This window comes from Apostichopus japonicus, chromosome 16, assembly GCF_037975245.1.
Source record: "Apostichopus japonicus isolate 1M-3 chromosome 16, ASM3797524v1, whole genome shotgun sequence".
In the NCBI taxonomy this organism is placed as follows: Eukaryota; Metazoa; Echinodermata; class Holothuroidea; order Aspidochirotida; family Stichopodidae; genus Apostichopus; species Apostichopus japonicus.
In genome coordinates, this window is record NC_092576.1 from 31,042,883 (window position 1) to 31,065,448 (window position 22,566).

General features: G+C 42.8%; 1 protein-coding gene, 1 long non-coding RNA gene, 5 other non-coding genes and 3 pseudogenes across 7 annotated transcripts; all 10 read right to left on the minus strand.

Annotated features, from left to right (window-relative positions):
• Positions 1 to 3,335: 3,335 nt before the first annotated feature.
• On the minus strand, positions 3,336 to 3,528 carry LOC139983985 (U2 spliceosomal RNA). Its single transcript, XR_011798906.1, has one exon. It is a non-coding gene; the product is annotated as a U2 spliceosomal RNA (small nuclear RNA).
• A 5,120-nt stretch (positions 3,529 to 8,648) lies between these two features.
• Positions 8,649 to 8,824, minus strand: LOC139983874 (U2 spliceosomal RNA; annotated as a pseudogene).
• A 5,027-nt stretch (positions 8,825 to 13,851) lies between these two features.
• LOC139983693 (uncharacterized) lies at positions 13,852 to 16,200 on the minus strand. Its single transcript, XR_011798796.1, has 4 exons — positions 15,861 to 16,200; positions 15,216 to 15,379; positions 14,571 to 14,734; positions 13,852 to 14,089 (listed from the first exon to the last, which is right to left on the minus strand). It is a non-coding gene; the product is annotated as an uncharacterized lncRNA (long non-coding RNA).
• On the minus strand, positions 14,330 to 14,522 carry LOC139983847 (U2 spliceosomal RNA). The gene has a single exon (XR_011798846.1). It is a non-coding gene; the product is annotated as a U2 spliceosomal RNA (small nuclear RNA).
• Positions 14,975 to 15,167, minus strand: LOC139983858 (U2 spliceosomal RNA). Its single transcript, XR_011798856.1, has one exon. It is a non-coding gene; the product is annotated as a U2 spliceosomal RNA (small nuclear RNA).
• Positions 15,620 to 15,812, minus strand: LOC139983870 (U2 spliceosomal RNA). Its single transcript, XR_011798857.1, has one exon. It is a non-coding gene; the product is annotated as a U2 spliceosomal RNA (small nuclear RNA).
• Positions 16,201 to 16,264: 64 nt separating the features above from the next.
• On the minus strand, positions 16,265 to 16,440 carry LOC139983859 (U2 spliceosomal RNA; annotated as a pseudogene).
• Positions 16,441 to 16,537: 97 nt separating this feature from the next.
• LOC139983935 (U2 spliceosomal RNA) lies at positions 16,538 to 16,610 on the minus strand (annotated as a pseudogene).
• Positions 16,611 to 17,062: 452 nt separating this feature from the next.
• LOC139983854 (U2 spliceosomal RNA) lies at positions 17,063 to 17,253 on the minus strand. The gene has a single exon (XR_011798853.1). It is a non-coding gene; the product is annotated as a U2 spliceosomal RNA (small nuclear RNA).
• Positions 17,254 to 19,772: 2,519 nt separating this feature from the next.
• LOC139982517 (uncharacterized) lies at positions 19,773 to 22,205 on the minus strand. The gene has a single exon (XM_071995410.1). It carries the CDS (start codon positions 22,203 to 22,205, stop codon positions 20,793 to 20,795), a length of 1,413 nt encoding a protein of 470 aa, XP_071851511.1. The 3' UTR covers positions 19,773 to 20,792.
• Positions 22,206 to 22,566: the final 361 nt, after the last annotated feature.

Consider the following 22,566-nt stretch of genomic DNA (forward strand, 5'->3'; position numbering starts at 1 on the left):
TTTTTGCATTTTTTTGTGGCGCTATACCAATCGTTTAAGTCTATTTTTTTTAGTAGAGGGATGTTATCGTTGAGATATCCTGAGGAGTTGGGGGTAAAGCTGATTGCATTTCTGCTAATTGTTTGGTCTATTTCTTGTTTGAAATTGTTATCGTAAGGGGGGCCATCAAAGATATTAAAAATATTTTTAAAGTGTGATTCAATTAGCTTAATTTGATCTTGTGTATTTGTGATCAGGTTACCTGCATCATCTTTAATGCCTTGGTCTGAATTACCAGTGTTTGGGGTTAGAATGGGATTTATGATGTTTTTTAAGTTTTTCCAGAAGTGTTTTGGGTTTTTGTCATTTATGATCGAATCGCATTTGTTTTGGACTCGTTTTTGGTCGTCCGCCAAAATTTGTCTATTTATTTGTTTTTTAAGTTGGTTAATTTGGGTTTTTAGAGTTGGATCTCGAGAGATCATATAGGTTCTGCGAAGACGGCGTCTGAGTTTAATTAGTGTAAGAATATTCCTATTTAGTTTTCGATTTTTGTTTTGTTTTGTTTTTAACGGACAATGTTTTTTGAAGATATTGAAGATATGTTGGGCAATGCTGTCACAGTAGTTGTCAATATAATTTAGATCGTTGTTGTGGTTTTTGTAAATGGGGATAGTGTTATATGTTACAAGTTCCTCTTTAAATGTTGTCCAGTTTGTTTTATTGTAGTTATATGTTAAATCGTTATTTTGAATGCGATTTAGGTTTAAGTCTAGCTCAAAGAGGAGTGGAAGATGGTCACTAATTAGGTTATCTTCTAGGATTTGAGTTGAATGAGTTTTAGTTGCGAGGTGGTTTGAGGTTATGGCGTAGTCCAGTAGTTCAGTATTATTGTTTATTGGGTTTATCCTAGTTTTGGTATTTTGGTTTATTATAGTTAAGTTGTGTTTATCACACAATTCTAAGAGGGATATGCCCTTTTCAGTTATTTTGGAGCTGCCAAAAATGATGTGGTGGGCGTTTAGATCTCCTAGTAGAATTGTGTTTTTGTTAGAGCATTTTTTTATTATATCAGTTGATATGGGCTCTCTTGGGGGACTATAGTAGCTAATAATGTGGAGAGGCTTATTATCTCTTTCGAGTACGATTTCAATTATTTGATTATTTGTTTGAGTTGGGTTGGAGAGGAGAGTGGCATTGAGATTAGTTTTTACAGCTATAAGTACTCCTCCTCTAGAGCGGGAGATATCATTTCTAAAAATTTGGTAACCTGGGATGTTCAGGTGGGATTTTGGGTTTAGTTTGGTTTCATTTAGCGAAATGACATCAGGGGAGTGGTTGGTAATTAAACTTAGTAGGAGACTCAGTTTTGGAAGGATACTGTTTATGTTTAGGTGGAGGAACTTAATCGAAGGTGGGAGGTTGTTTGTCATTTTGGTGACTGAGGAGGGCTGAATATTGAAGGTTGATAGAGACGTTCCATAATTAAAGTTTTCGGGATATTTAAGTTGAGGTGTTTTAATGCTAGAACGGTGGAGTAGCTAGCAAGGTCTTCAGGTTTAATGCTGATATTGGCTTTTTGAAAGGTATATTGAACTAATTCAATTACAAATGTAGTGATATTAAGTTTTTCTTCGGTTGCGATTTTGTTTGTAATTTCGATTTTAGGGGCAGCTTTTGTGACATTTGCGTAAGTTCTCTGAACTTGTTGTTTGTTAATTGCTTCTGTTTTGGCTTCTTTAAATTTGGGGCAGCCTTTGTAAAGGGCGGCATGACTCCCTGAACAGTTTGCGCATTTCGTATTTTCTTTTTGTTCTGGGCATTCTTTGACCCGGTGGTTTTCGCCACATCTTAGGCATCTGGTTTGATTTTTGCAGGTGTGATGGGTGTGCCCAAAGAGCTGGCATTTGAAGCATTGGGTTACTTGGGGGGGTTCGTTATATTCTTCAGTTTTGTGTTTGGAATATCCTAGGTAAAGGCCTTGTTTGATCAGTGTTTGTTGCTGTTCTTTATCTTCGAAAGTTATTTTTACCTTCCAGGTAGGGTTGTTTGTTGCTCGACTGATTAATCTTTTTGTTTGGGTTGGTGAGTATTCTTGTTCTTTTAGTTCCTCTTCGATATCTTTAATTTGGATTTCGGGGTTTATACCGCAGGCAACTACTGAGAAATTTCTTGATCTTGTTTTTTGGGGGATTCTAGGTTTAGGGTTGCCTAATTTAGTATTTTGTGTCCATGGTTGAAGGAGAATATTTGCCGATTTAGGGTCATGGGGGGTAATTAGTATGTCGTTACTGCGGAGACGGTTTATGTTTAGTATCATGGCGTTTGGTTTCTCTTCGTTGATTAGTTTAGCTAGGGTTATAGGGTTATTTGATATTTCTGGGAGGATACCTGAGACGATGATTGATTGGGCGGATTTTTTTGGGGCTGTCTTGGAGTTTGGGGATGGGTTTGCCTCAACGGAATTAGGGCGTTGTCTTTTCCTACTGTTTTGAACTGGGATCCAGTCATTTAGATCAAAGTCAAGAAGGTTAAGGTTGTCATCAAGGGGGTCAGTTAGAGTTGGGTTAGGGGTTGCCATAATGGCAAAACAGCCCCTCCCTTTTGGATCTAAATGGCTTCTTGTACAATGAAAAATCGAGCAAAACTTCACTTACCAGAGAAAATTTGTCTCCAGCCTAAGGCGGCGGACGGAAAAAATAAAAAACTCCTTATGATGAGGCACTTATGGATTGAGATTGGCTTCGTAGCACAGTAATGGTAGCAAAGGACGCGTATTGGAGAAAGTGGCGGGTAAGTCCGGAGTGGAGGCTCACGGGACGGTGTATAATACTGCTGACGTGTACGTAACCATGACAACAAAAATGGGTTGGGTATGTTTTCGACTTGAAACGAATCAAAGAAAATGATAACGAATGACAATTCCCAGCGTTAGGCTGTCTTACAACTTACCTTCGTTCTGAAACTGACAGATATGGGAAGCCGATGACTGCTCTGATGTCTAAATATCACATCACCTCATATGTACCCTCGTTACGCCATTCTATATAACTTGAAGGTGTCTACAAACTTCGTTGTCCGCATTATCACTGTTCCGCCCGGGTCCAGTGTTAGGCCTGAAAAATGGAAAAGGTCTATCTTAACCGCATGTTTTGACTGTGCCGAGAAATCGTTGGCCGGGAAACACTATGTGACGTCACAGAAAGAGAATTTTTCCTGTGACGTCACCGGAAAGTATTTCCGATGGGTTGTATGAATGGAAATTCCAATTCGCTTAATCCGCGAGGGAAGATCAACAGGTAGGTAAGGTATCTCTTTTAACTTTTTTTATTTTTTATTATTGATGATATCCCCGAAGGGAGTGGGCCGAATCCCGGAGGTAGTGCAAAACCGGGCCAACCCGTGACCAGGACGGAGCAAGCTCCTATTCCATAGTCCATGTGCAAAAATCAGTTTAATATACAAGCGACTCGATGAGTCGCGTTTCAGATATTAAGCTGAAAAGAACAGATACTACACATGATCTTAGCCAAAAGGCCGAGAAGCGATAACGATAACTAACAACAATAAAGGAATTTACCCCTGTTCGACCTCGCAAGAGGTCCTACGGGGGATAATATTTAAGTTTTGTAGAATAGACACTTTTTTTTTTTTTTTTTTTTTTTCTAGGGAAAGTTGTCTATTATTCAAACAGGGAGATGCTGAGAAGTGAAGTATTGTTCGATTAACATTGTTAAGAAGCCATAAGTACACAGGAGGTCGGAGCTGAGGAGCCAATTAGGTATGGATCACTAAAGGGGGAGGAATTTCTATTTAAATGGGATAAAGAAGACAGAGCGGATTCTATTGTTTTGGACGGAAATGGTTGCTACTTATTGGGACTAGTGGAGTTGTACTTAGAGTATAAGTACACCTGGAGTTTGTGGTTAGACCCACTTAGGAAATGGACTTTCTAAAGGGGAGAGGCTTTAGGTAAGAAGTTTGAATACAGAGAGGTGGTGGTTTTTACGGAAGTAAGTTAATGCTACATTATGTTTCAATAGAAGTTTATTGATCAATGGATCATTCTCTAGGTTGTTTTTGTATAGTTTGGTATTAAATTCTAAGAGTAGGGTGAATAAGGATTTTGTATTTCCTGCGAGGAGAACGTGAGAGGTAGCTATATAAGAAGGGATTTTTAGGGCAAGTCGGTAAGCTGTAGTGTGGATTCTACTTAGGATTTGTTTATTGGAGTCTGAGATGGTAAGCAGAGAGATGCTTCCGTAACTGAGAATTGGTTTTATTTTGGAGTTGTAGATTTGGATAGTGGTTTTCGCAGGGAAATTATACTTATGTGAGAGGATTTGGATGTATTTAAGGTGGGACCAGCAGCGGCCTGCGGTTCTAGTACAGTGTAGGTTAAAGGATAGTTTATTATCAAAAGTGATACCAAGGAAGGTTGCATTGGGAGAGGCAGTGATTGGGGAGTTGAACAGGTTAATTTTGGAAATATAGTTACGAAGTTTTGAGTTTTTAAAGGAGAAATTGACTAAGTTAGATTTTGAGGGGTTTATTTTTATTCTCCACATTGAGCACCAGTTTTCGAGATGTGTAATTGCTTTTTTGAGATTAAGTTCCGTTATATGAATATTTTTACTGGTGCTCCAGATGGCTATATCGTCAGCGTACTGACTATAGTTGCAGTTTGAGAGAGGAGGGATGTTTAGATCATTTACAAACAGGGTGTAGAGGAGGGGACTGAGAACAGCGCCCTGAGGGGTGCCTGCACGAAGTGGAATGGGGTTAGAATGATGGTTTTTGTAGTAAATTTTTGTGTTGCGATCATTAAGGAAAGAGGATAGGAGTCTGGTGTAATTGGGGGGAAGATTATAGTTTAGTAGCTTAATTCTTATGCCGTTGTGCCAGGTTTTGTCAAATGCTTTTTCGGCATCAAGGAAGAGGGCAGTGGTATATTGTTTTTTAATGAATCCGATTCGGATTTCTTCGGAAAGACGAAAAGTTTGATTTAAGGTAGATTTGTGTGTACGGAAACCTGATTGAGATGGGGAGAAATAATCATTTAGTTCTAAGTGAGTTCTAGTGCGGTTATCTATTATTCTTTCAAAAATTTTGCCAAGGGCTGGGAGGAGGCTAATTGGGCGGTAGTTTTGTATTTTGGTGCGGTCTTTATTTGGTTTAGGTATTAGAATCATTTTTGCGTATTTCCACGGGGTTGGGAAATAGCCCAGTCTAAGTAAATCGTTAAAAAGAGGGATAATATGAGAGTTGATGAAAATTTGTGGGGATTTTTTAAGCATTAAGTAATTAATATTGTCAAGACCAGGGGAGGAGGTATTTTTGCATTTTTTTGTGGCGCTATACCAATCGTTTAAGTCTATTTTTTTTAGTAGAGGGATGTTATCGTTGAGATATCCTGAGGAGTTGGGGGTAAAGCTGATTGCATTTCTGCTAATTGTTTGGTCTATTTCTTGTTTGAAATTGTTATCGTAAGGGGGGCCATCAAAGATATTAAAAATATTTTTAAAGTGTGATTCAATTAGCTTAATTTGATCTTGTGTATTTGTGATCAGGTTACCTGCATCATCTTTAATGCCTTGGTCTGAATTACCAGTGTTTGGGGTTAGAATGGGATTTATGATGTTTTTTAAGTTTTTCCAGAAGTGTTTTGGGTTTTTGTCATTTATGATCGAATCGCATTTGTTTTGGACTCGTTTTTGGTCGTCCGCCAAAATTTGTCTATTTATTTGTTTTTTAAGTTGGTTAATTTGGGTTTTTAGAGTTGGATCTCGAGAGATCATATAGGTTCTGCGAAGACGGCGTCTGAGTTTAATTAGTGTAAGAATATTCCTATTTAGTTTTCGATTTTTGTTTTGTTTTGTTTTTAACGGACAATGTTTTTTGAAGATATTGAAGATATGTTGGGCAATGCTGTCACAGTAGTTGTCAATATAATTTAGATCGTTGTTGTGGTTTTTGTAAATGGGGATAGTGTTATATGTTACAAGTTCCTCTTTAAATGTTGTCCAGTTTGTTTTATTGTAGTTATATGTTAAATCGTTATTTTGAATGCGATTTAGGTTTAAGTCTAGCTCAAAGAGGAGTGGAAGATGGTCACTAATTAGGTTATCTTCTAGGATTTGAGTTGAATGAGTTTTAGTTGCGAGGTGGTTTGAGGTTATGGCGTAGTCCAGTAGTTCAGTATTATTGTTTATTGGGTTTATCCTAGTTTTGGTATTTTGGTTTATTATAGTTAAGTTGTGTTTATCACACAATTCTAAGAGGGATATGCCCTTTTCAGTTATTTTGGAGCTGCCAAAAATGATGTGGTGGGCGTTTAGATCTCCTAGTAGAATTGTGTTTTTGTTAGAGCATTTTTTTATTATATCAGTTGATATGGGCTCTCTTGGGGGACTATAGTAGCTAATAATGTGGAGAGGCTTATTATCTCTTTCGAGTACGATTTCAATTATTTGATTATTTGTTTGAGTTGGGTTGGAGAGGAGAGTGGCATTGAGATTAGTTTTTACAGCTATAAGTACTCCTCCTCTAGAGCGGGAGATATCATTTCTAAAAATTTGGTAACCTGGGATGTTCAGGTGGGATTTTGGGTTTAGTTTGGTTTCATTTAGCGAAATGACATCAGGGGAGTGGTTGGTAATTAAACTTAGTAGGAGACTCAGTTTTGGAAGGATACTGTTTATGTTTAGGTGGAGGAACTTAATCGAAGGTGGGAGGTTGTTTGTCATTTTGGTGACTGAGGAGGGCTGAATATTGAAGGTTGATAGAGACGTTCCATAATTAAAGTTTTCGGGATATTTAAGTTGAGGTGTTTTAATGCTAGAACGGTGGAGTAGCTAGCAAGGTCTTCAGGTTTAATGCTGATATTGGCTTTTTGAAAGGTATATTGAACTAATTCAATTACAAATGTAGTGATATTAAGTTTTTCTTCGGTTGCGATTTTGTTTGTAATTTCGATTTTAGGGGCAGCTTTTGTGACATTTGCGTAAGTTCTCTGAACTTGTTGTTTGTTAATTGCTTCTGTTTTGGCTTCTTTAAATTTGGGGCAGCCTTTGTAAAGGGCGGCATGACTCCCTGAACAGTTTGCGCATTTCGTATTTTCTTTTTGTTCTGGGCATTCTTTGACCCGGTGGTTTTCGCCACATCTTAGGCATCTGGTTTGATTTTTGCAGGTGTGATGGGTGTGCCCAAAGAGCTGGCATTTGAAGCATTGGGTTACTTGGGGGGGTTCGTTATATTCTTCAGTTTTGTGTTTGGAATATCCTAGGTAAAGGCCTTGTTTGATCAGTGTTTGTTGCTGTTCTTTATCTTCGAAAGTTATTTTTACCTTCCAGGTAGGGTTGTTTGTTGCTCGACTGATTAATCTTTTTGTTTGGGTTGGTGAGTATTCTTGTTCTTTTAGTTCCTCTTCGATATCTTTAATTTGGATTTCGGGGTTTATACCGCAGGCAACTACTGAGAAATTTCTTGATCTTGTTTTTTGGGGGATTCTAGGTTTAGGGTTGCCTAATTTAGTATTTTGTGTCCATGGTTGAAGGAGAATATTTGCCGATTTAGGGTCATGGGGGGTAATTAGTATGTCGTTACTGCGGAGACGGTTTATGTTTAGTATCATGGCGTTTGGTTTCTCTTCGTTGATTAGTTTAGCTAGGGTTATAGGGTTATTTGATATTTCTGGGAGGATACCTGAGACGATGATTGATTGGGCGGATTTTTTTGGGGCTGTCTTGGAGTTTGGGGATGGGTTTGCCTCAACGGAATTAGGGCGTTGTCTTTTCCTACTGTTTTGAACTGGGATCCAGTCATTTAGATCAAAGTCAAGAAGGTTAAGGTTGTCATCAAGGGGGTCAGTTAGAGTTGGGTTAGGGGTTGCCATAATGGCAAAACAGCCCCTCCCTTTTGGATCTAAATGGCTTCTTGTACAATGAAAAATCGAGCAAAACTTCACTTACCAGAGAAAATTTGTCTCCAGCCTAAGGCGGCGGACGGAAAAAATAAAAAACTCCTTATGATGAGGCACTTATGGATTGAGATTGGCTTCGTAGCACAGTAATGGTAGCAAAGGACGCGTATTGGAGAAAGTGGCGGGTAAGTCCGGAGTGGAGGCTCACGGGACGGTGTATAATACTGCTGACGTGTACGTAACCATGACAACAAAAATGGGTTGGGTATGTTTTCGACTTGAAACGAATCAAAGAAAATGATAACGAATGACAATTCCCAGCGTTAGGCTGTCTTACAACTTACCTTCGTTCTGAAACTGACAGATATGGGAAGCCGATGACTGCTCTGATGTCTAAATATCACATCACCTCATATGTACCCTCGTTACGCCATTCTATATAACTTGAAGGTGTCTACAAACTTCGTTGTCCGCATTATCACTGTTCCGCCCGGGTCCAGTGTTAGGCCTGAAAAATGGAAAAGGTCTATCTTAACCGCATGTTTTGACTGTGCCGAGAAATCGTTGGCCGGGAAACACTATGTGACGTCACAGAAAGAGAATTTTTCCTGTGACGTCACCGGAAAGTATTTCCGATGGGTTGTATGAATGGAAATTCCAATTCGCTTAATCCGCGAGGGAAGATCAACAGGTAGGTAAGGTATCTCTTTTAACTTTTTTTATTTTTTATTATTGATGATATCCCCGAAGGGAGTGGGCCGAATCCCGGAGGTAGTGCAAAACCGGGCCAACCCGTGACCAGGACGGAGCAAGCTCCTATTCCATAGTCCATGTGCAAAAATCAGTTTAATATACAAGCGACTCGATGAGTCGCGTTTCAGATATTAAGCTGAAAAGAACAGATTTCTTTTAATGTGGACATAAAACGCCACTTTTGAACAGTTTTTACAAAACAATCTTTTATCTTCTGCAACTTAGTAAACAAAAACCCTTCAAAACTACTTGTCGATACAGAACAGAACAGAAAACCATGTGAGAATTTTTGTCAGGTAACAAAACTCTCAATCTTAACTACCTTGAAAAAAAACCTCTCTATTCTACGGTGGGCGCCCATCAAGTACCAGACGTAGGTTGATGTCAGGCCACAGCCTTTGGTATTTCGTCAAGGAGAGACGTTGTCTCTCTAGTTTAACCCGCTGTCTAATGTCCGTTTTGATTTGTAAAATAATCGTTTGTTCATTGAACTGTATTTTCTCGTACACCTTTGCATTCCTCCCCAGCCAAATGTACCGCTTAGCTGTAGAGGTGACTAGCCATATAAAGTTTTCATTAACCACAGAACACTGTGGGCCGCTACTTCCATACAAAATATACCAGACACTGGGGTGCCATTGGCGTACATGTAGACGATCCGATACTGAGTCCACCCAATCCCAGATCAAGTCATTCGACCTGCAAAACCAGAAGGCATGCCTGATCGACTCCATCTCATTGCACCTTGGACACTCGCCATTGCCCAAACCCCAACTGTGGCGTTTAAAGTTTGTAACAATGGCCGAGTGGACAATACGCCAAGAGAGGTCCTTCAACCTGTTGTCCAAGATCTGGTGGTGGACTCCTTTCCACACGGCCGGCCATAAATGCAGAGATGACCCAAGAGGACCATCACGCGACATGATTCGTGGAGTGGAGGCTACTCTCAACGTATCAGCGAACCTTTTCGTTGGCACCTTGTTCGCTAAAACGAGCGACTTGGATACCTCAGTCAAGTCACGCAGGGGTTTAACATAAAAATCTGGCGGGTCACATGAATGGGGAAAACAATTACTCCACTTGCCTGGAAAGAACTTCCGAAGACCTATGCCTATCCAATATTCCATCCAAGGATGAAAGGGCAAACGTAAGTCCAATTCGAAGGAGAGCAGGGGTTGAAGGGCCATTGCCCTCACAGTACTACTTATATCTGTCAACTCCAGCCCTCCTTCTTCGTGACTGTTATGTAGATGGCCCCGCGCCACCAGTTCCGTGCCACCCTTCCATATAAACTTAAAAATAATCTCATTTATCCTGCGTCGGATCCGATCCGGTAAAGGATAAACAGGTGCCATATACCAGAATATTGGCGCCACAAGTACGTTCACTGCTTTGACTCTACCAATGATTGAAACATTCCTTTGTTTTGCCTTCTCTAGAGAGTTTTCGGCCTTTTGAACTTTTTCTTTCCAGCTCAAAATGTCTGATCGACCTGGACCAAAATAAACGCCATTAATTTTGATCGACTCACAAGCCCACACAATGTCCAAAGGAATGTTACAATTTCTCCATTTGCCCAACTTAAGACCTTTCGTCTTAGCCATGTTAAGTTTGCTTCCCGTGGCCAACTCAAACTTCTTGAAACATTTGAAGAAACTCTTGATAGAGCCAAAGTCAGTGAAAAAAGCAGTAATGTCGTCCGCGTACTGCATTATCTTGACACTTCTGCGCTTTCCTCCAGGTGGGCGGATTCCCCTGATGGTATCAATGCTGTCTATGCGCCTAGCCAACGATTCCGCAAAAATGATATACAGTAACGGGGAAAGCGCACAACCCTGTCGGACACCTTGCTTAACTGGGAATGATTTCGTAGTAAAACCATTAATAAAAAGTACACTAGAAATATCAAAATACAAAATACGAGCCCATCGGACGAAGTTAGGGCCAAACCCGAACTTCTCCAAAACACTAAACAAGTACTGGTGGTCCACCCTGTCAAAGGCTTTCTCCAGGTCAAGTGACACTATGGCCCCACCCATGTCCCTGGACGATATAAAAGCTACTATATCCCTGAGCATCAGGAGGTTATGATGTATGCTCCTGCCCTTGACTGCGCACGTCTGGTGGTCGTTAATTATGTCAGGCAACGCTTTCGACATACGCATGCTCATTGCCTTGGACAGTATCTTGTAATCCGTATTTAACAGGGAAATAGGCCTTTTGTTTGCGGGTTTCCTACGATCTCCTTTCTTATGAAGGAGCGTTACAACTGCAACTCTCTGGGAAGGGCATAACGAACCCCGCACCCAAGATTCGTTATACAGTTCCAATAGGTCAGCACCGATGAAATCCCAGCACTCCAAATAAAACTCCCTTGGTAACCCGTCGCTGCCAGGCGATTTGTTTGCGGCCATCGCCTTGACCGCAGCGAAAAATTCCTTCGAGGTGATAGGCTCCTCCAGCCCTGCTGAAATCGGGGTTGGTACCGTTGTTTCCAATGATGCCAAAAAATCCCCTTGTAACTCTATGTCGACGTCGTTTTTAGAGAAAAGGTCCCTATAAAAGTCCACATAGACGTCCCTGATTCGCTGTGGGTCTGATGTAATACCCCCCTCTGGCGTCTCCACAGCATCAATATGGCGATCCTCCGCATTCTTTCTTTCTTCAGCGAACATCTTCTTTGACGGTCGTTCCTGCTGATCTAAGAAAGACATGCGGCAACGGATCCTCGCACCCTCCGATTTCTTGTCCAGTAAGGCCTTCAATTTGACCACGACTTCCGCGTCCGACGGGTTGCCTTGGAGCTTCTTACACAGTGCTGTAAACTCATCGTTATGCTCTCTATTCTTGCGTTTCGAGTGTTCGATGGCCAAATCTTTAACATTAGATTTCACCATCTCCCACCAATCAGCGGTTGAATTGAAACCCTCTTTCAACGTCCGCCAGCCCAAGTAACGCCCTCTTAACTCTTCTTTGAAAATACGGTCCTGTAACAGCTGGATGTTCAACTTCCATCGACCTGGGCCAACTTTCGGTGGACCCGAAGGTCTCAATTCAAGGCGCACACCACAGTGATCGGATAAAATGCAAGGTACAATCTCGCACAGGTTAGCAGAGACCCCAATCGGTGTATAAAACCTGTCGAGACGCGACGCCTGACCCGTCGTTTCCCGCCTCCAAGTAAACTCTCTGCGAGAAGGGTGGATATTCCTCCAAACGTCTTCCAGCCGGTAAGTAATACAAAGTAAGTTTAATTCAGCAATATCCACACGAGAAGGGGTGTGAAGAGTAGTCTGCAGCTTGTCCTGTGCCAAATCCGGGACACAATTAAAGTCTCCGCATAACACTACTGGTAACCTGCCAGAAATATACGGGTACAAATTTTCAAAAAAAGGACTTCCGCCGTGATGCCTCATTCGGGGCGTAAATATTGCAGAGCCGGAAACCATGCTCCGGACCGATCACATCACAAGCCACAACCCTACCGCGTGAATCAAAAGAAACCCGTCCAGTCTCTCCGAGAATACCAGCCCGAAGCAAGATAGCAACCCCGCAACTAGAATGGCTTCCCAGAGAGAACAAGACCGAGCCCTTCCAAGCGCGCCTTAACATTCTGATGTCTTCTATCCCAAAATGGGTTTCTTGCAGACAAACTACATCTAGGTGTTTCTGCAGTCTGATCCACTGCAAGAGGCGATCCCTTTTAAGGGGATTCCTCAACCCATTAACATTGAGTGTCAGAATGGAAAGACACGCCATTAAAGCTGTCAGGCTTTTCGCAACTTCCGTCCGCTCTTGTCGGACGGCATCAAATCGCTGTCAGACGAGTCGCTGCAGTCTGCGTCTGACACCGCAAGGTCTCTCTTAAGGGAAACGGGAGGTACCGCCTCGTCACCCTCGTCCATTTCGGACCCGGAACCGTCCGATACGTGGGGGTTTGGGACCTTGGACTTTCCACCATTTTCATTTGAAGCCTTGTCCTTCTTTTCGCTTCCTTCCGCCACTGTCTTTCTTTCCTTTACACCCTTCTTTCCCTTCCCTTCTTTCACTCCCTTTTCCTTTCCTGCCTCTTTTCTCCCGTCTTCTTTTACCTCCATGGCCGCATCACCCTCGTCCCTAGCACAGGTTCGTGTGTGAACATTGGAGGGCCCAGGGTCTTCCTCCACGACCTCGCTCTCAACCACATCCGTGGCTACTTCCTTTCCCCCTTGTGAAACAGTGGCAACGGCAGGCTCCACAGATCCGGGTGGAGCTGTGGGTGCTGCAGGGGTGACTACCGTCGGAGCCTCTTCCTCCGAATCCGATCCTTGGGGCTCTCTATCCCATGCCGCCGTTGTATGTGCCTTTCTTGCAAAGGACATCGGGCACGCACGAAACGGATGGCCCAATTCCAAGCAAATCGAGCACCGTATGCCCTCCTTGCAGTCTATGGACTGGTGACCCAGCCCCAAACACAAAAAACATTTCAAGTTGGGACACTCTTTTATACGGTGGTCCCGGCCCCCACATCGCAGGCAGGTGAACGGCTGCCCAGGATAGCGAACGGATATGTTCCGAGCGCCAATCCGAAGAGACGAGGGGATATCCTTTTCGAGTACAACCTTGTATTGTCTGTTCCCGTTAAAAATACTCGGATATTCCGGGTATACACACCACCGGGAGGCGACCACCTTCCCATACATCCCCAAGGCAAACTTCACGATGTTGTCGTTCAACTCGTGCTCTACGTTGAGTACAGTAACAACGACATAGTCGTTACTGTACGGCTCCACCACTACACTGGGCAACCTCCTCAAAACCTTTACGAACGCTCGCTTCAATGCTACCGTCTTGAACGTAACATCCATTGACTTGTTGGGCAGGACCTGCACTGCATCTAAAACAGACGCAACAGTAGCTCCAACACTTTCCAATATCTCGAAAACCTGCCTCGGAGTACAAACACCGTCTGCACACCGAAGCAACACACTACAGTTGCGCCTGACCGATGAAGCCATCGCCTAGGCAAACGGAACCAGGGAACAGGGAAAAACTCACGGAATGCTAACACGCAAACCGTGAGGGGATGAGAGGGAAACGCCTCTCTTGGGGGAGGGGAACGGGAAACACGAACAGGAACCACAAATCCGGCACAAAATACAATAAGAAACACTTCTTAGGAAAAGCACTCTAGTAAAACAGCTGGTAAACCGCAATGATCTTAGCCAAAAGGCCGAGAAGCGATAACGATAACTAATGACAATTCCCAGCGTTAGGCTGTCTTACAACTTACCTTCGTTCTGAAACTGACAGATATGGGAAGCCGATGACTGCTCTGATGTCTAAATATCACATCACCTCATATGTACCCTCGTTACGCCATTCTATATAACTTGAAGGTGTCTACAAACTTCGTTGTCCGCATTATCACTGTTCCGCCCGGGTCCAGTGTTAGGCCTGAAAAATGGAAAAGGTCTATCTTAACCGCATGTTTTGACTGTGCCGAGAAATCGTTGGCCGGGAAACACTATGTGACGTCACAGAAAGAGAATTTTTCCTGTGACGTCACCGGAAAGTATTTCCGATGGGTTGTATGAATGGAAATTCCAATTCGCTTAATCCGCGAGGGAAGATCAACAGGTAGGTAAGGTATCTCTTTTAACTTTTTTTATTTTTTATTATTGATGATATCCCCGAAGGGAGTGGGCCGAATCCCGGAGGTAGTGCAAAACCGGGCCAACCCGTGACCAGGACGGAGCAAGCTCCTATTCCATAGTCCATGTGCAAAAATCAGTTTAATATACAAGCGACTCGATGAGTCGCGTTTCAGATATTAAGCTGAAAAGAACAGATACTACACATGATCTTAGCCAAAAGGCCGAGAAGCGATAACGATAACTAATGACAATTCCCAGCGTTAGGCTGTCTTACAACTTACCTTCGTTCTGAAACTGACAGATATGGGAAGCCGATGACTGCTCTGATGTCTAAATATCACATCACCTCATATGTACCCTCGTTACGCCATTCTATATAACTTGAAGGTGTCTACAAACTTCGTTGTCCGCATTATCACTGTTCCGCCCGGGTCCAGTGTTAGGCCTGAAAAATGGAAAAGGTCTATCTTAACCGCATGTTTTGACTGTGCCGAGAAATCGTTGGCCGGGAAACACTATGTGACGTCACAGAAAGAGAATTTTTCCTGTGACGTCACCGGAAAGTATTTCCGATGGGTTGTATGAATGGAAATTCCAATTCGCTTAATCCGCGAGGGAAGATCAACAGGTAGGTAAGGTATCTCTTTTAACTTTTTTTATTTTTTATTATTGATGATATCCCCGAAGGGAGTGGGCCGAATCCCGGAGGTAGTGCAAAACCGGGCCAACCCGTGACCAGGACGGAGCAAGCTCCTATTCCATAGTCCATGTGCAAAAATCAGTTTAATATACAAGCGACTCGATGAGTCGCGTTTCAGATATTAAGCTGAAAAGAACAGATACTACACATGATCTTAGCCAAAAGGCCGAGAAGCGATAACGATAACTAATGACAATTCCCAGCGTTAGGCTGTCTTACAACTTACCTTCGTTCTGAAACTGACAGATATGGGAAGCCGATGACTGCTCTGATGTCTAAATATCACATCACCTCATATGTACCCTCGTTACGCCATTCTATATAACTTGAAGGTGTCTACAAACTTCGTTGTCCGCATTATCACTGTTCCGCCCGGGTCCAGTGTTAGGCCTGAAAAATGGAAAAGGTCTATCTTAACCGCATGTTTTGACTGTGCCGAGAAATCGTTGGCCGGGAAACACTATGTGACGTCACAGAAAGAGAATTTTTCCTGTGACGTCACCGGAAAGTATTTCCGATGGGTTGTATGAATGGAAATTCCAATTCGCTTAATCCGCGAGGGAAGATCAACAGGTAGGTAAGGTATCTCTTTTAACTTTTTTTATTTTTTATTATTGATGATATCCCCGAAGGGAGTGGGCCGAATCCCGGAGGTAGTGCAAAACCGGGCCAACCCGTGACCAGGACGGAGCAAGCTCCTATTCCATAGTCCATGTGCAAAAATCAGTTTAATATACAAGCGACTCGATGAGTCGCGTTTCAGATATTAAGCTGAAAAGAACAGATACTACACATGATCTTAGCCAAAAGGCCGAGAAGCGATAACGATAACTAATGACAATTCCCAGCGTTAGGCTGTCTTACAACTTACCTTCGTTCTGAAACTGACAGATATGGGAAGCCGATGACTGCTCTGATGTCTAAATATCACATCACCTCATATGTACCCTCGTTACGCCATTCTATATAACTTGAAGGTGTCTACAAACTTCGTTGTCCGCATTATCACTGTTCCGCCCGGGTCCAGTGTTAGGCCTGAAAAATGGAAAAGGTCTATCTTAACCGCATGTTTTGACTGTGCCGAGAAATCGTTGGCCGGGAAACACTATGTGACGTCACAGAAAGAGAATTTTTCCTGTGACGTCACCGGAAAGTATTTCCGATGGGTTGTATGAATGGAAATTCCAATTCGCTTAATCCGCGAGGGAAGATCAACAGGTAGGTAAGGTATCTCTTTTAACTTTTTTTATTTTTTATTATTGATGATATCCCCGAAGGGAGTGGGCCGAATCCCGGAGGTAGTGCAAAACCGGGCCAACCCGTGACCAGGACGGAGCAAGCTCCTATTCCATAGTCCATGTGCAAAAATCAGTTTAATATACAAGCGACTCGATGAGTCGCGTTTCAGATATTAAGCTGAAAAGAACAGATACTTTTTAAGAAAAAGTCACCCAGGAAAGAACCTGGGCACGAAAACCAAACTACCAAACGACTGATCCGCTCTCAGCCCCAGTCCCCTTGCATCGGGACTGTGACTGTGTGATCATCGTCAGGTGTGTATCACCATTCCCTAAGGGATCAGATACTACACATGATCTTAGCCAAAAGGCCGAGAAGCGATAACGATAACTAATGACAATTCCCAGCGTTAGGCTGTCTTACAACTTACCTTCGTTCTGAAACTGACAGATATGGGAAGCCGATGACTGCTCTGATGTCTAAATATCACATCACCTCATATGTACCCTCGTTACGCCATTCTATATAACTTGAAGGTGTCTACAAACTTCGTTGTCCGCATTATCACTGTTCCGCCCGGGTCCAGTGTTAGGCCTGAAAAATGGAAAAGGTCTATCTTAACCGCATGTTTTGACTGTGCCGAGAAATCGTTGGCCGGGAAACACTATGTGACGTCACAGAAAGAGAATTTTTCCTGTGACGTCACCGGAAAGTATTTCCGATGGGTTGTATGAATGGAAATTCCAATTCGCTTAATCCGCGAGGGAAGATCAACAGGTAGGTAAGGTATCTCTTTTAACTTTTTTTATTTTTTATTATTGATGATATCCCCGAAGGGAGTGGGCCGAATCCCGGAGGTAGTGCAAAACCGGGCCAACCCGTGACCAGGACGGAGCAAGCTCCTATTCCATAGTCCATGTGCAAAAATCAGTTTAATATACAAGCGACTCGATGAGTCGCGTTTCAGATATTAAGCTGAAAAGAACAGATACTTTCTTTCAAGTTTATTCAAACTTAATAACAATACAACATATATCAAATTACATCGTATAAAACTTTACAGTATATTTACAAAATGTTAAATTAGTGAAAAACAATAAGCCAACGTAAACCTACTTCATACAAGTATCATAACATAATTCATCATTAACAATACGAACAAATGTACTTCCATTTGTCCATAACTTTTTAAACTTATCTCCCGAAAAACGCTTGAAATCAGCTCTAATACGAAACTTTAGTTCGTTTTTAATTAAACAAATGACATCATCATCCGAAATGAAACGGGATTCAAAGACGTGAATACAACGAGCTTTCCAAATATAAAACCTACATACGCAAAAAACAAACCAAATCCTATAATACACCTCCTTTGGAATACTGGGCGCCGGAGCGCCGAACAAAAAGAAACTTTGACTAAAGAAAACATTTCCCGCTAATTTGGTAAAGACCCTGCTCACCCACAGGAGAATTCCATAAACTCTCCGACAATTCCAGAAAACGTGTGATAAGGACTCACTCTTACCACACCCTGCAAAAGAACAAACACCGCTCCCTATACCCCACATTTTAAGTCTTTCCCTTGTATACAAAATTCTATGTGAAAACCGCCATTGAAAGGCAACATACTTATGCTCTAAGGCCGGATGAAAGACCGCCTTCCAAATGTCACCCCATGGCAACAAAGGAAAATTCCTTGTAACAGTAGGTAGCGTATTATCTCCTTCGATGAGAAGGGACACAATGTACTTTGTGGAGAAACGATCAAATACAAAATTACTAACTTTCTTAAATAAATATTCAATTAAATCACAAACAAAGGACAACGATGGGGTACATTGGTCGCTGTTAGGCCGGGAATTCGACCACAGCTCCGGCTGAAACTTACGTAACCGCTTACTGATGAAAAAACGAATGAAATATGCAGAACTTAACAAAGGATCATCAGACAGAATACTCAGGACAGGCCTGACCAACATAGCATTTAGTTTCAACTTAAAATTATCCAAACCCAAACCCCCTTCCCTCTTGTCGAGCATAACAACCTTTCTCGAAACTAGCTCCGTTTTCCCGGACCAAAGGAACGAAAAGGAGGCCCTCACAACCCTCCTGACCACCACCTCGGGAACAGGGAAAACTGCAGCTAAAAAGTAAAACAATGGATATACTACGACATTAATGAGTAGGACTTTACCCAACAGTGTCAAATTTCTACCCTTCCACATATTAAATAATAACTCCATTTTCTCAAACTTTTTACTCCAATTACTATAAATAGAGTTAGGAGTACCAAAAACAATTCCAGTGATTTTAATGGACGTCTCACTCCAGTTAATATTAGCTGGAAGCTTCCGCCCAACAAAACCACCTAACTTTAACCCACACGTCTTAGATAAATTAATACACGCACCTGTGGCTCTACGAAACAAATCAATAGTATTAAAAAACCCTTTCACATCTCCATGGCAACTAGCGACGCACGTGGCGTCGTCAGCATACTGTAGAAATTTAACAGTCTTGCCGCTGCTACCAGGGAGTGAGAGGCCCCTAATTCCTCTAAACGAAGAAATGTAGCGAGCAAGAGGCTCGATAAACAAAACATACAAAGACGGTGACAAGGGACACCCTTGTCTAACCCCTCTCTTAATAAAAACATCACCGGATAAACGACCGTTGACCAGTATACGGCTACAAATATTATTATACAAAATACTGATCCACTTACAAAAATTTTCACCAAAATTCGTTTTACGCAAAACTTTTAACAAAAACGACCAGTCGACCTTGTCGAAAGCTTTGTGCTGATCTAATGAAATCAGTGCACAGGAATTTCCTTTCAAATTAACATAATCAATAACATCACGAATAACAAACAAATTCTGATGAATAGAACGACCGGGAACGGAACACGTTTGAAAATCATTTACAACGGAAGACATAACAGTAGAAATTCTTTTCTGCAAAACTTTAGAAATAATTTTGTAATCAACAGTCAGGAGGCTGATAGGCCTCCTGTTGGCGGGGTCGAGGGGGTCACCCTTCTTTGGCAGGAGGGTGACGACCGCCGTCCGTTGCGACTCACTTAAAAACCCTGTACTAAAAATCTCGTTATACATAACTAATAAATCAGGCCCTAGAATATCAAAAAAAGATTTATAAAATTCACAGGGCAGGCCGTCGATACCTGGCGATTTGTTATTCGCCATACTGTCGATAGCACATTTAATCTCTAACAAAGACAACGGCTGATCAAGACCAGCCCGTTCTATGTCAGACACCTTTGTGCCAACACAATCTAAAAAAATTCCTTGAGCCTCGCTCTCGTTATTGTTAACGACAGAATACAAATTACTGTAAAAATCATGAAAAACATTTATAATACCATCACCGTGCACGATTGTACCCCCCGAATCCCTAATCCCCCTAATAACTTTTCCCTCGGCACGATTTCTTTCTTTTCTATAAAAATAACTTGTAGGGTTTTCCCCTTCCTCTAAAACTTTTTCCCTCGAACGAACAAAGGCCCCCTTTTTCTCCTCTGATAACAGCCGGGATACAGTCTCTTCATCCCCGGAGAGACACCGCGACTGTAACTCCCCCAGCTGCCGCCGCTTCTCCCGGGCCCGACGCACCCCATGACAAATAAAAAGACCTTTAATTCTTCCCTTAACAACCTCCCACCATTCAACAATAGTATCAAAACCAGGCATTAAGGTACGCCACAAATTATAATACGTTTTAAATGCATTAACAAACACATGGTCATCAAGAATGGAAGTATTACACTTCCAATAACCTTTACTGTATAGCGCATTTCCAATGGGAATAGCAACTTCTACATTTAACACGTCGTGATCAGAAAAGGGAAAATTGAAAACAGCTGGCTTTCTAGAACAAAAATGATTTGGAAGATAAAGACGATCGATTCTAGAACTTAAACCTTTTCCGGAATGCTTCCATGTGTGGCCGCCCGAACTAAAACCACGAAGCCAACAATCGGATAAATTACAAGACTGTAAAAAGGACTTAATTTCTTCCCGCCCTACAAAACAAGAAGTGTTTAAAGAATGACCCGATCGATCCTCTTTAGACATGATACAATTAAAATCTCCCCCAACAACCAAAGGAACACGTCCTCGCGTGTAGAAAAACAGATTCTTAAGAAAGGAAACCCGCTCTTTTGGAGAGCAAGGCGCGTACACATTACAAAAACGAATAGAATAAGAATCTGAAAAGGTACAAATTACTGAAATACAACGTCCTACATTGTCGCTGTTAACTTGCGAAAACTTACAACGTAATTTGGAAGAAAAGGCAATTGCAACCCCACAGGAATGAGAAGAAACCGCCGGAGAATAGAAAACCGGCCCGTCCCAAACAGTTTTGAAATACGTAAAATCATCAGTACATAAATATGTTTCTTGTAGAAAAATAACATCAAATTTAAACAATTGCATCCAATTTAAGACATTTCCACACTTTGCAAGATCACGAATACCATGAACATTAATAGTTGCTAAGGAAATATAGATATTAGCCATTAGAAAAGTGATGAAAAAATACATTACAAATCTTTAAGAAAATACTGATTGAAATACGAAACATCATGCATACATACAAAATGTGGGTGTTGTGAAGACAAATGCATAGCCCACTCGAACGGATTGGTACAATGTTTATTGCACGACTTCAATGGGCACTCGAATCGCGTAGGGCTGATCCCGGGGTGGCGTTCCTTTAGATGACAGAGAAAGTCGCGGTACGATCTAAAACTCGTCTTGCACTTCCCTTGAGCACACGAAAACCACGGCTTTTCCTCCGTCACGACATTCGCGGCGCGGACAACGTCTTTCGCTTTCTGTACTGCGGGCGAAACTCGGTACAGGGAACGGGACCTCCTGGGTGGCGTAGAGGGCGGTCGCTTCAGTCCCCGTCTGACCTCGGTGAAATCGTCACCCACATCGCTCTCCATACCTCGCTCATCTGACGCACCGGTTCCTGGTGGGACGTGTATGGTGGCCTGGACCTCCAAAACCGTGGGCTCTTGGGCGGGGGTGTCTGGTATGGCGTCGGCCCAAGACTGACCGATAGTCATAGCCTCATCCAGCTCCACCTCTCTTTCCGGGCTAAACAGTGAACTGCTGCTGGTCGGTGTGTCATCGACCATGGTGACGTCATCACCAGACTTGGTGACGTCAACAGCGCTGACATCCTCGGACGGGACGGGCTCCCCGTCACCAGACTTGGTGGCGACACTGACTTCTGGTGGGGTGGGCTCCTCCTCACTAGGTGGTAAAACCTCGGCTGCACCGCCCACCCAAGCTGTCGAAAGCTTCAGCTTGTTTGCAAAGGAGACCGGACAGGCTGTGTAGGCGTGCCCGGCATTACCACATGTGGTACAAATCTGCTTCTCGCTGCATGCACGAGACACGTGGCCAACCTGGAGGCATCTAAAACAACGGATGACGTCACAATTCCTGGCATCGTGGCCTGCAGCTCCACACTTCAGACATGTGCGGGGCTGTCCTCCATACCGCACCCAGCAGTTACGGCCACCCAGACTCAGAGAGGACGGAATGTCGGTTGCCATCTCCATCCTGTACTGCCTCACGCCGTTGTACAGCTCCGGGTACTCTTTGTGGGTGAGATACCGGCCGGAAAAGACTTTGCCGTATCTCCCCAGGACGTAGCGGACGGCGTTGTCGTTCAACTCGTGGGGCACGTGCAAGACAGTCACGATCTTGACAGCATCAGTGTATGCTGTCGCCGTGACGTCACTGGCCTCTCGGAAAACTGGCCAGAACTTCCGCTTCATCTCCACCGACTTGAATGTTACATCGAACTTGCCACCAGGCAGGGACTGGACGGCAGTTAAATGTTCTGCCGGACTGACTAAATATCTTTTCAAAACTTCGAAAACATTTCCTCCATCAACTTTCAAGAGGATACTACAATCTCTCCTCGGATTATGCTCCATAACGCTGCATAAAACTTAGCCAAAAGGCCGAGAAAGCGATAACGATAACTAATGACAATTCCCAGCGTTAGGCTGTCTTACAACTTACCTTCGTTCTGAAACTGACAGATATGGGAAGCCGATGACTGCTCTGATGTCTAAATATCACATCACCTCATATGTACCCTCGTTACGCCATTCTATATAACTTGAAGGTGTCTACAAACTTCGTTGTCCGCATTATCACTGTTCCGCCCGGGTCCAGTGTTAGGCCTGAAAAATGGAAAAGGTCTATCTTAACCGCATGTTTTGACTGTGCCGAGAAATCCTTGGCCGGGAAACACTATGTGACGTCACAGAAAGAGAATTTTTCCTGTGACGT

Excerpts from the sequence above, each read along its gene's own strand:
- LOC139982517 (XM_071995410.1), bottom strand. The coding sequence starts at position 22,205 with ATGGAGCATAATCCGAGGAGAGATTGTAGTATCCTCTTGAAAGTTGAT.